Source organism: Sciurus vulgaris, assembly GCF_902686455.1.
Source record: "Sciurus vulgaris genome assembly, chromosome: 2".
In the NCBI taxonomy this organism is placed as follows: domain Eukaryota; kingdom Metazoa; phylum Chordata; class Mammalia; order Rodentia; family Sciuridae; genus Sciurus; species Sciurus vulgaris.
In genome coordinates, this window is record NC_136462.1 from 148,635,886 (window position 1) to 148,648,630 (window position 12,745).

At 42.9% G+C, this 12,745-nt stretch overlaps 2 protein-coding genes across 12 annotated transcripts in view; one reads left to right on the forward strand and one right to left on the reverse strand.

Annotated features, from left to right (window-relative positions):
* Positions 1-10,968, forward strand: part of LOC306652708 (vacuolar protein sorting-associated protein 33B) — a 29,962-nt gene extending 18,994 nt beyond the window's left edge. For 6 of the 7 annotated variants that reach the window (XM_079125453.1, XM_079125456.1, XM_079125457.1 and 3 more), the window contains 18 exons: positions 1,968-2,013; positions 3,605-3,699; positions 3,984-4,088; positions 4,630-4,726; positions 4,920-4,997; positions 5,179-5,252; positions 5,529-5,615; positions 5,796-5,886; positions 6,121-6,195; positions 6,431-6,495; positions 6,614-6,668; positions 7,748-7,794; positions 8,359-8,491; positions 9,158-9,231; positions 9,722-9,823; positions 10,007-10,082; positions 10,189-10,305; positions 10,619-10,968. In XM_079125453.1, the coding sequence (XP_078981579.1) occupies positions 1,968-2,013; positions 3,605-3,699; positions 3,984-4,088; positions 4,630-4,726; positions 4,920-4,997; positions 5,179-5,252; positions 5,529-5,615; positions 5,796-5,886; positions 6,121-6,195; positions 6,431-6,495; positions 6,614-6,668; positions 7,748-7,794; positions 8,359-8,491; positions 9,158-9,231; positions 9,722-9,823; positions 10,007-10,082; positions 10,189-10,305; positions 10,619-10,698 (1,497 nt within the window). In that variant the 3' untranslated portion in view covers positions 10,699-10,968. The remainder of the gene's footprint in view (positions 1-1,967; positions 2,014-3,604; positions 3,700-3,983; positions 4,089-4,629; positions 4,727-4,919; positions 4,998-5,178; positions 5,253-5,528; positions 5,616-5,795; positions 5,887-6,120; positions 6,196-6,430; positions 6,496-6,613; positions 6,669-7,747; positions 7,795-8,358; positions 8,492-9,157; positions 9,232-9,721; positions 9,824-10,006; positions 10,083-10,188; positions 10,306-10,618) is intronic. The other variant, XM_079125454.1, reaches the window with a different exon arrangement.
* Positions 10,817-12,745, reverse strand: part of RCCD1 (RCC1 domain containing 1) — a 35,470-nt gene continuing 33,541 nt past the window's right edge. For 3 of the 5 annotated variants that reach the window (XR_013761541.1, XR_013761544.1, XR_013761545.1), the window contains one exon: positions 10,817-12,004. The gene's annotated coding sequence lies outside the window, so the exon portion shown is untranslated. The remainder of the gene's footprint in view (positions 12,005-12,745) is intronic. The other 2 variants (XR_013761542.1, XR_013761543.1) reach the window with 1 other exon arrangement.

Below are 12,745 nucleotides of genomic sequence, written 5' to 3' on the forward strand. Positions count from 1 at the left end.
ACACATTAGGTGCTTAATCTCAATTAACTATTATTAGCATCATCATCATAGTCAGATGTGAATGCCCTCTGTTTTCTTCCTGATTATCTCCAAATTTTTATCCTTACCCGATTGTCTCAAAGGAGAAAGAGATGCTGGCTCTTTCTGAGATCAGCTGAGCTATTTCAGCTAAGTGCTGGCCACATCCATACCTGCCTTTTCTATTATCTTGCTTCATCAGCTTGATTCTTTTCTGTCTTCCCTGTAATGCTTTCTGAACAGCTGCCCCCCTCTCCCTCTTCTCCCAAGCCAACATGGCTAGACTTCTGTACAGAATGTTCTGCTGTCATAGCTTCTGCTTCCTCACCTCCGTCTTCATCTTTCCTTCTAGGTTAAGATCTCAGTGGTCAAATACAGTCGTGTCTCTTCTCTCTCCGTCTCTTTTTGGTACTGGGGAGCTTTACCACTGAGCTACACCCCCAATCCCTTTCATTATTTTTATTTTGAGACAGGATTTTGCTAAGTTGTGATCCTCCTGTCTCAGCCTTCCAAGTTGCTGGGATTACAGGTGTGTGCCACTGTACCCAGCAGTGGTGTCTCTTTGATGATCACCCTACTTAAATTCTCTGACATTTGACACTATTGCCCATTCTTCCTTGAAGTGCTAACTGTCCTGCTATTAATGATGCTGTTTCTCCTGCCTAAGCTTTTTTTTGGTGGTATTGGGGATTGATCCAAGACCTTGTGCACTAGAGGTAAGTGCTCTATCAATGAGCTACACTCCTGGCCCTTTTTAAATTTTTATTTTGAGACAGGTTCTCACTAAGTTGGCAAGGCTGACCTGGAATTTGTGATCCTCCTGAGAAAGCCAGACTCCTGAGCCGGAATTATAGATGTGCACCAGTGTGCCCAGCACCAGCACCTCCATGATTTTTAGAGCAATTTTATGCCATTATTCCCAGCTCGCTCTGTACAGCTCACCCTTCAAATACAACTGAAATTCCTCTCCTTTGTAAAGCTTTACCAGTCTCTCAGGGAGGTAGAACAGCAAAAAAAAAAAAAAACAAAAAAACAACAAAAAAAAAACAACAATTGGCTTAATACATAAATAAAGTGGATGAAAAAGAAGGAAATGAAGCGTTGACTAGATGATTCCAATAGCCATTCTAGCAAAGTGTCTGAATTCTTTTGTCTTTTCCACTGGGTTTAGTAATTCTTACCTTATCAGTGACTGTCTTAGTCTATTTTCTGTTACTGTAATGAAATACCTGAGACTGCATAACGTATAAGGCAAAGATGTATTTGAGCTTAGGGTTCTTAAGATCTGAGACTGATAGGCTTCATCTGATGGCCTTCTTCCTGACAGAGTCCTGAGACAATATAGGACATCACATGGCAAGAGACAGGAGGCCAACCATTGAGCTACATCCTAGCCTTTTTTTTTATTTTGAGACTTAGTCTTGCCAAATTGCTTATGGTCTCGCTAAGTTGCTGAGGCTGACTTTGAACTTGTAATCTTCCTGCCGCCTCAGCTTCCAGAGTCACTGGGATTATGCGTGTCTCTCTCTGTTATAAAGCCACCAGAAATCAATCATGGGAGCTCCATTCTGATGATTTTATCTAATCCTCACTGCCTCCCAAAGATCCAATTCTAAACACCATAGTTGGATTGTTTCCACACCCTTAATACCTTACAGTGGGGATTAAATATCAATCCAGAGGACTGGGAGTATAGTTCAGCAGTAGAGTGCTTGCCTAGCATACACAAGGCTCAGGGTTCAATCCCCAGTATCACTCACACACACACACACACACACACACACACACAAATACACACAAATAAATCTACCTACCTACCCACGTACAAACTCTTGGGGACATAATCAGTCCCTCCCAAAACTATAGCAGCAATTATAGAGGAACTTCAGAGAAATGGAAAGAACAGAAGAAAATGGTTACTAATTAATGTCCTTTTTTTTTTTTTTCAGTTTTATGCATGTGAGATGGTGCTTGAGGAAGAAGGAATCTATGGAGGTGAGAGGATATGAATGTGAGTGGAAAGGGAGAGAGAACATATAGAGAAGAAATCAGATTGTCATTCCCCCTCCCAGCTCCTTCTTCTACTGGTCTTATTCCTGTTGGTTTAGTGGGAGGAGAGGCTCCTGAGGATGGGAGTGGGAATAGGACCCCAAACAAGAGCACTAGAACACTAGCCAGTGCTTAGAGTTGGAAATGACCCATTGCCCTATTCTCATCTTTCAAGACTCCCACCTCTGTGTAGTTTATTTCATTCTTTATGCAGTCTAGACCTGACCACATTTCTTCCTGGTGAAAATGCTGTTCATTAGAAAGCAAGAGTCCTTAACATAGTCTCCTCTTTCTGCTCCTTGAGCTGTATTGTGTGCTGCTCCTTTTTCCTGTCTTCTCTCCAGCCATGGAGACTGCCTAGAATCAATCTTCTCCACCCTTCAAGTTTTTACCTATACAAATCATCTTTTTTTTTTTTTTTCCGAGGCAAGGTCTCACTGAGTTGCCTAGTCTGGCCTTGAACTTGCAATCTTCCTGCCTTAACCTTCTGAGTAGTGTGTACACAAATCTTACTCAAATTTTAAGCTTGAATATTGCAGGTCTGAGGTCAGCCTGATCAATTTAGCGAGACCCTGCCTCAAAAAACAAAAAGGCCTGGGTTGTGGGCTCAGTTGGTTAAGCACCACTGGGTTCAATCCCCAGTAAAAAAAAAAAAAAAAAAATTTTAAATTCTAAGTTTGATTGTCACTTTTTTTTTTTTTTTTTTTTTTGTACTCAGGATTGAGCCCAGGGCACTCTACCACTGAGCTACATTCCTAGCTCTTTTAATTTTGAAATAGGATCTTGCTGAGTTGCTTAGGACCTCACTAAGTTGCTGAGGCTGGCCTTGAACTTGAAATCCTCCTGCCTCCGCCTCTCCAATCACTGGCATGCACCTCCATGCCTGGGTCTGATTGTCACTTTTGTTTTGTAGGAAAGTCTTTTCTTTACCCTTAGTTGTATTTAGAACCCTGTAATATTTGTGGCCAAGGCTTGCTGTTTTGTGCTGGAAATTAAACCCAGGGCTTCATGCATGCTAACATGTGCACTGTACCACTGAGGTCCCTGTAACCCAAGGCTTGCTGTTTTATTTCTTTGGAGCACAAGTGTGTAATTAAGTAGCTTCTGTCATAATTTGTTTGTTGCATTTCTCCTCAACTATATTGTAAGCTCTAGAAGACTGGGAGTGTGTCCATTTTGCTCACTGCTCTCTGTTCAGTGCTTAGCATTGTCCTACATATATGTGGATTTTAGTAAATACTTGCTGAGTAGTAAATAAGTGAATCAGTGTTTTCTCAGCACTTGTGATCAGCCCTCTAATAAAAGTCCATCACTTATAATACCATATTATACTGCAGTGTACATGTCTCCTCTCATTACCAAACTGTGGGCTCTTCAAGGGCAGGAACTGTTTCTTATTTTGTGATTCTCTAGTGCTACATGCAGTACCTGGTATGTGGCAGGCACTCAAATATTTGTTGCATGACTGTGACAATCACCATTTTAATGTGGAGCTGAGTACCTTCTGCAGGAAGGCTGATGTCCTCTGTCCTCATAGATGTAAGCTGCGATGAATGGGCCTTCTCTTTGCTGCCTCTCGATGTGGATCTGCTGAGCATGGAACTGCCAGAATTTTTCAGGGACTATTTCCTGGTAAATGCCAGGCCCTTAATTCTTGGCATCAAGGAATTGGGACAAACATGGGGTCCAATGGGTTAGAAATGCTGATTTAACCTTTGTCCAACTCATTATTTATCATAAGTGATAGTGATTTAGTGATTGATGACTGTTTATAGGTTGATCTGGATGGGACTTCCTTTGGGGTCAACAAAATGAACTCTTCCAAACATTCCCCAGACCTTGCCATCCTGTTCCAGGGCTTCTAGGGCTATAGGTGGGCCTGTTAGGTTGATTTGTGGCCCGTGTGAACCCTGCAGGAAGGAGATCAGCGTTGGACCAACACCGTGGCTCAGGCATTGCATCTTCTCAGCACTCTCTATGGATCTTTTCTAAACTGCTATGGAGTTGGCAGATGTGCTAGGGTAAGAGCCCTAATAGTACTGTTTTCCCTATAGTCCCTATTTCCCCTGTTCTCTGTTCTGTATCCAAAAAGTATACAGATATGAGGTATATTCTTACCTTGTTTTTATGTTCCAGTATAGTTTCCCAGAGAGGAGAATTTATGTGGCTAACACAAAGGCAAGAGTCAGGGCCTGAGTGTTGTATTCCTAAATCTTTTTTTTTTTAAATACCTTTATTCTGTTTGTTTATTTTTATGTGGTGCTGAGGATCGAACCCAGTACCTTACATGTGCCAGGCAAGTGCTCTACCACTGAGCCACAACCCCAGCCCCCTGAATCTTGTTTTTAATCTCAGGGGCAGGTTAACATTTGTTCTTCATTGGTATGGGGTCGGGCAGGGAGGGATAGGAACAACTGGGAATAGAATAGGTTCATATTGTTCATTATTAGTTCCCTTCTTGGGGGCAAGATGAAGAACCACATAGAAGAGGTTGACTTTTTTAGATTTGGGGCTATAGTAGGGATTTAAACACAAAATTGAGAATGTCTTGGTTCCTGACAGATGTCATATGAACTATGGAGGAAACTGGAGGAGGAGGAGGATAGTGAAACCAAAGGCCGAAAACCAGAGATTGGTCATATCTTTCTCCTGGACAGAGGTAAATTATGCTCAGCACTCCTTTCATCTTTGGCCCCTAGAAGACACAGTAATATACGAAACTCTGGTGACAAAGTTAGGATCCTAAAGTTAGAACTGTGAATTCCCGTGTTGAATTCCACTTGGACCTTATGGTACTTGAGGTAATATTAAGCTGGGTCAGAGGGCCTACATGGTCAGGATCTTGGTTTCAGACATGGACTTTGTGACGGCACTTTGCTCCCAGGTGGTTTACGAGGGCCTGGTAGACGACACCTTCCGCATCAAATGTGGTAAGTGCCATCTATAGTCACAGTGGAAGTGGTTATCAGCCTGTGGTGCCTCCCATAGTAGGGCAGGGCTTGTGGGAGAGACCTTGATTCTGTGTGCTGGGGCACCTTTACCTGCCTTTCAGGAAAGGGTAGGAGAAGGCCTCAGTGGGGATCCTAATAACCCTTCATTCTGTTTTCAAAGGAAGTGTAGACTTTGGCCCAGAAGTTACGTCGTCTGACAAAAGCCTGAAGGTGCTACTCAATACTGAGGACAAGGTAAGGGTGTGGGCACTAGCAGTGGATTACTTAGGGCCACTGCTTACACAAGGCTCAGGGCCCAGTTCTGGGTTGGGTGGCCAAGGTCATAGGAGAGAGGGTTTCCTCACTAGCTAAGAGTATACTCAGAACATAGAGTAGGTACCTGATGTCCACTTATTGATACCAGCTCAGTACTTCTGAGCACTCTTCCTGAACTGTCATTCTTTTGATAAAGTAGGAAAAGACAAGTTACAGTTCTGACATAGTAAATTGTTCATTTTGTTCCTCTCACAGGTATTTAATGAGATTCGTAATGAGCACTTCTCCAATGTCTTTGGCTTCTTGAGCCAAAAAGCCCGGAACTTACAGGCCCAGTATGATGTAAGACTCTAAGCCCTGCTTCTCTGTTTTGTTTCCTCAGTGTCTCCCAAGGCTCCTACCATCTTGGCTCTCCTTTTTCTGACAAGCTCCCATTTCTTCTCCTGGGTAGCAACTGAGGGAGGGTGGTGATTTCTCCTGTTTGAAATCAGGGGTATTGACCTTAAGGAGATGTTTCCACAGCGCCGGAGAGGCATGGACATCAAGCAGATGAAGAACTTTGTGTCCCAGGAACTCAAGGGACTAAAACAAGAGCACCGCCTGCTGAGCCTCCGTAAGTACCAGCTTGGAGGCGCTAGGGGAAGTGACCTTCCCCATGGGAATGCTGCAGAGGGTCCTTTGCTTCCCAGGAGGAGATCCCTGTTTGTCTGGCAAATAGTGGTCTCATTGGTCTACGAAGGGAAGAAGTAATTTCAATTTTGCCTTCAGAGGTTTTTTTTGTTTTGGACAATAAAGGGACATCCATCTAGAACCAGGAATATGTCAGCTCCCTTTTTGTCCTCTGCAGATATTGGGGCCTGTGAATCCATCATGAAGAAGAAAACCAAGCAGGATTTCCAGGAGCTAATCAAGACTGAGCATGGTATAACTGCAACAGCCTGTTTATGCCATGTCTTGTGCCTTACTCCCTGTAAAAGATGCTTTCTGGTTCTTTCCAGCTGATGCTGTGTGGAATGCTGATTCCTGCTAGAAGTCCTGGGGGGTCCCTTAACCCACCTCAAGGATGGAGAAAGACATGAGGAGACAGATGCCTGTTAACACTGATGGCAACAGCTGAGCTGACCCCCAGTAATGGGCTTTCCTCTTATTACTTATAGCACTGCTAGAGGGGTTCAACATTCGGGAGAGCACCAACTACATTGAAGAACACATAGACCGGCAGGTGGGTAGCAAAGGGCTGGGGAGGCTGGGAATGGTGTTTAGAGATGGTGTTGCTTAAGCCAAAGGAATCTTATTATGCATTAAGAAACTTTAGTTCTCACCAACTCTTTTCTTTGTAGGTGTCACCTATAGAAAGCCTTCGCCTCATGTGCCTTTTGTCCATCACTGAGAATGGTGAGCCCAAAAGACCAAAGATAAGAAGGCAAAGTTGAGAAACATACTTGTGAAAGAGAAGAAATATTTTTGAAAGACAAAGACAAGCTAGGCTAGGTGGTGCACACCTATAATCCCAGTTACTTGGAAGGTTTGAGGTGGAAGGATTGCCAGTTCAAGGCCAGCCTGGGCAACTTAGGAAGAACCTGTCTCAAAATTAAAGATAAATAAGGGCTGGGGATGTAGCCCAAGTGCCCCTGGGTTCAATCTCCAGTGCCAAAAAAAAAAAGAAAGAAAAGGAAACACAGTTTTTGTTTGGTTGAATTATCACCAGGTTATAGGGCAATTTGTTGTCCCAGCCCTAACCAGGACCTTCTCTAGCACCACAGAACAATGCCCATCAGATCTTAGGATGGCAGAGGTGCAGAGCCAAATGGCCTTTCTCATCATTCTGTCTGACCTTCTGTCTTCAACAAGGGTTTCTATGATAAAAATACATTCTAGGAAAAAGTGACAGCCAACTAATTTCATGAACATTTCCAGAAACCCAGATTCTGCAACTTTTCATGGCAACTTGTTTTTACTATTGAAGTGCTCCAGTTGGTCAATATTCCTAAGGTTGCCTTGTACCCAGAAAGGTATTTGCTTGTTCCCAGTCTCCATTATTGTAGTTGGAAGTCCATTTCTTCTTATCTCTATGGAGAAAAGCATTTGAGACCATATTTTTGGAACCCATTTTTATGCTTTGTTTCTCAGTAGCTATAAAGCAGTTCAAGGAGAACTGCCCCTTAGCTGCAAAGAAATGCATGAAAAAGTCCCATCTCCTTTCTCTCACTATATCCTCTTACCCACAGCTACCATTAACATTAGTCCCAGTGTTCTCTCAGCATCCTTGTGGTTTAGAGCTCTTCCTTAGAATGCTTAGAACCAAGCTTTTGTTTCAATAAGCAAGTTTAAGTTTAGCAATAATTTTACAGTTGTCTCCTATGCAAGATAACCATCATTTACTGAATCTTCCTGATTATGGTGTTGGTTTGTGGGTGTGGCTGCACATCTTAGGGTACCTCAGCTGACTTCTTTCTTATTTTCCTCTTTCTTAGGTTTGATCCCCAAGGATTACCGATCTCTGAAAACACAGTATCTGCAGGTAAGGCCTGAGGAATGTATTCTTAAGGGAACCTGGTATAGGGCAGTTGTGTATTTTTGAAGGAGACACAAGAAAAAATGGCCCCTGTCCTGTTCCCATCCCACTTACATTCTAGCCTCCCTCTTAGAGGTACTAGGGAGAGTTCCTTTTCAGCATACCCACACCCCTCTCATGGTAGGCAGCCAGTGCAAAGAGAATTTATAAACAATTCAGCATTTGGACCCAGTGGGGAATTCTTTCTACTGGAAATGTCCCTCACTTTAGCACCTTGTGAAGCATTGATTCACCTTGCTTTTCTGGTCTTTCTCATGCCTTCATTTGTGAAGCCTTTCCCACCATCTTTACTCATTACTTTTTTCTTTAATAGTTTTATGCTACTTCCTATTCCTCTTCTTTTGGTGTTGGGCTATTTCTGGTATGAAAATGCTATACACAACAAAGTGAGAGCTCCTTCAGGACAGACTGCAGGGTGTGGCTGTGGAGTCCTCCCCTCATCTCTGTATCACCAGCAAGGCCAGACTCTTGGTAGATGCCCAGTAAATAACTGACTTGCATTTTCTTAAGAGCTATGGCCCTGAGCATCTGCTAACCTTCTCCAATCTGCGGCGAGCTGGGCTCCTAACAGAGCAGGCCCCGGGGGACACTCTCACAGCAGTGGAGAGTAAAGTAAGCAAGCTGGTGACTGACAAGGCTGCAGGTGAGTAGGAAGCACAGGTGATCCACACCCCCATCCCATCCCTGCTGATGTTCCCTCTTCTCTCAACAGGCAGAGCTTCCTGGAAGGGAGCAAGGAGGGGGGAAGGAGGATGTGATTCCTTATTGCTATTGTCATTACTACTGCTACTTCTGCTAGTAAGAGCAGTTTCCATACATTGAACACTTAGCATGTGTTAACATCCTACATATAATTTTTTATTTAATCCTAACAAAAATTGTGAGGTAAGTTTTCTTTCCCCCATTTTATAGATGAGGCTTAAAAACTGAGGCTTAAAGAGATTTAATTGACTTGTTCATGGTCACTCAGTCAGGTTGGTTTGACTCCGAAGCCCAGACAACCCATTAAACTAGGGTCACTCTGTAGTCTACACTTATAGACGGCTGGTACCCTGTAGGAGGAGGAAATCAGTGGGTGGGGAGAGGTGTGCCGAGTATCTTGATCAGTTCACGGCTGGTACCCTGTAGGAAATCAGTGGGTGGGGAGAGGTGTGCCGAGTATCTTGATCAGTTCTAGGGAACTGTAGGTGAACAACTTCAAGGGAGGTCTTCAGATGACAGGACCTGTTGTGTCCTGAATGGTGCCACCTACAGCAATGTCATGAATCTGTAGACTTTATATGGACCCTAGCACAGATTTCTTTCCCAGGAAAGATTACTGATGCCTTCAGTTCTCTGGCCAAGAGGAGCAATTTTCGGGCCATCAGCAAAAAGCTGAATTTGGTATGTGGAACAGGACTGGATGGCTGGATATGGGGTGGGGTGGTTTCATTCCTTGTGGAGTATAATCCATAAAAACCTTTTTGATGTTTCATTTTTATGAAGATCCTTTGGTAGTCTTATACCATGAGCTTAATTTAATGAGACACGACACAAAGATTCACTTACTTAATAAACATTTAACAAGCATTTGTCAATGCTATAGGATAGTGGAAAGTATGGGTTCCCGTGTTTCTATGAAGGGGCTGAAGAGAATGGTTGGGAGAGGGAAACCCTTCCCTTCAGAGGAAGTGTGGAAAATCATTGCAGGGAATTAGTGTGTACTGAACACAAGGATCATCTTGGTTACAGATTCCTTTTTTTTGGGCCTGCTGCTGGTTCTTCCTTTAGTTGAAACAGGAATTATTGTTTAGGATATGTTACTTTTATTTAACCCTTTAAAGGACCAGGGAGCTAGGCTGCCACTTGCCTAATTAATATCTTTGCCTTCTAGATCCCACGCGTAGATGGCGAGTATGATCTGAAAGTGCCCCGAGACATGGCTTATGTCTTCAGTGGTGCTTATGTGCCCCTGAGCTGCCGAATCATTGAGCAGGTGGGAATAAGCCACTCTTGCTCCCATTCATATTTCACTCTCTGCTTTCTCTTGGTCCCTAGCCCATCCCAACTTTTATTACTCAAGTAACTAGCAAGACACCTGACAGTATAGCTGCTGTGCCTGCCTTTCCAAAGCCTAGTACTGTCTGTGGACTTGAGACCAGTGATTAAACCTTCCTAGGTGCTGGAGCGGCGAAGCTGGCAGGGTCTTGATGAGGTGGTACGGCTACTCAATTGCAGTGAGTTTGCATTCACAGGTGTGTGGCATTGCCAGGTGGGACAGGGTGTCAATAAGAGGTGGGCTCACACATCATCCAGTACTAGCATGTCAGTGAGGAGCTAAATTTGGTCTGATCCTCACAGACATGACCAAGGAAGACAAGACTTCCAGTGAATCCCTGCGCCTCATCTTGGTGGTGTTCTTGGGTGGATGCACATTCTCTGAGATCTCAGCCCTGCGGTTCTTGGGCAAAGAGAAAGGTAAGAGAACAGAAGTTGAGAACAGGCTTACGTGGGTCTTGGGGGAAAAAAAGCACCCTGCACGGGAGACTTTTCTCCTGGCCATGGTACCACTTGTCATAGCCCCATAGCCTTGCTACAGGCTGCTATAACCATGATCCCAGTCCCAACAGACTTGTAGGTTGTGGTATCTAAGAGCCTGGTACTGATGTCTTTGTATTTATAAACTGGTGCTCTGATCCATTGGGGATTATGGAACTGAAGGGGCTCAGTATGGTTCCTGTTGGGGACCTGAGATCTTCTCTTGTCACTTCTGCTGCTCTTGATTCCTTAGGGTACAGGTTCATTTTTCTGACAACAGCCATCACAAACAGTGCTCGCCTTATGGAGGCCATGAGTGAGGTGAAAGTCTGAAGCTTTCCAGGCCAGCATCTTCCTTGGATGAAGGTGTTTGATACCCACCTGCTAACAAAGTGACCCATTTACCCTGCTGAGAGCTGGGGAGCATGAATTTATTTGGGACTTACAGAACATATCTGAGAAAAAAGTTCACATCCTGCCCCTGGGATATTCCTCTTTTCTGCTTATGAAGTAGAGTTCATGATGCTAAGATACAAGGGGGAAAAGGTAACCTTTCCTGTTTGAATATCATTATAAATAAAGCCTCTGCTCTCATATGTAACATTCTTGTAGTTCTGTACATTCACTCCCATCTGTATTAGTGAAAGCACAAGGTGGGCTGTCCTTGGGGCTTCATATGCTTCATGGACAGGACTTTGTGATGGCTCTAGTCTGTTGCATTCTTCTTGAAAAAAATTTCTCACCTGCTCTGTACCAGAGTTTCCTCAACTGTAAAATACAGACGATGGATTAAGTGGTCAGCAAAAATAGTAAAATCTAATTCTAAAATGTGATTCATTACATTTTCAACAAAACAAATTTAATGCTTTAACTTAAAAAGGCACTTTAAGTTTTGTTTCTTATTGCAGAGTGAAAGATTGTGTCCCTTATTAAAACCATTTTAGGCAAGAGCAAATGGTGCTCCTGTAAAGAGCTCTTTCTCTCTTTACCTTTTGAATATTATGAAATATAACAATATACATTAGTGGTCTCTTTCAGGCCTTTTCTAACTTGATCTCACTGGTGACCCCCCCCACACTTGAAATTCTCTTATTCAGCTCCCATGACACTCATTTGTTTTTTGTAATCTATACTGTCCATCCGTCTCATTTGATTACTCCTCTCTGCCTGTCCCATTTGTTGACATCTCCCTCTCTCCTTTATTGTGGTGGTCTATTTCCAGATCTCAAGCTTTCACTGAGCTTCACTCATACTAGTATTTCTTATTGGTCATTTCACAAACTCAAAATGTCTAAAACTCATAAATGCAACCTCTTGTCCACTCTTTGAATCCCTAATCAGTTAATTGATTAATCCCTAATCTGCTATTCTTCTTCTTTTTTTCTTCTTCCCATTTTCAATGGACATTATCATCCACCAAAATTTTGTTAATGTAAGAAACTGTATATTACAGATTTTTTCCTTCTATCCCACACATTTAGCCCATCCCCCTGTCCCATTTGTTCTCATTTCTAAATGTCTCTAGTTTGTCCTCTCCTTACCATCCCCACAACAGAGGTCTTTATTGTCTCTTGCTTGGGTTTTTGCAAGACTGTCTCTCCCAATCGCTCTGCTTCCCATCTTTTCCCCATCCACAATGCTGCCATTTATCAAAAGAAGAGAAAGTCAAAATGTAAGTTATTGCGTTCTTTCCATAGAATAATAATAATGCTTATCAGAGCATATTCTAAGAAGAAGGCATGCATCAAATACCTAGCTAGCATTTTTGATACTGGCAGGCATGGTGGTACAGGCCTATAATCCCAGTGACATGGGAGACTGAGCAGGGAGATCACAAGTTCAAGACCAGTCTGGACAATTTAGCAAGACTTTGTCTTGAAATCAAAAATAAAAAGGGTTGGGATGTAGCTCAGTGGTAGAATAACCCTGGGTGTAATCTCAGTACCAGGAAAAAAAAAAAATCTTGATAGTGTTATGTCAGGCTAGCATGTAAGATCAAAGACACTGTTGACATGGCTGTTAGTTCACAGAAGGAATATATGGTTTCAGAAGGATTCTGCAGCCAAGTAAATAAACAGTGACAGTGCATTGTACCTGTGCTATAGAATAGTACTGTTCAGTAGAAATACAATATGACCCTGTAGTAGGGTCAGACAATACACACACATTACACAGCAATTTACATGCTGAGTGTATTCTGTGAATGGATTTCTTTGCAATGACTGCTAAGACTTGTCAAGCTTCAGAACTGGTATTAAGGACATCAGAGCAAAATGGCCTTAACCCTGGATTTTTACAATGCTGATCCTTGGAATTCATCTGAAAATACAAATTTTGAAGTTTTTTAAAAAACTTCCAAGTTAATCAATCAAGAGTGCCA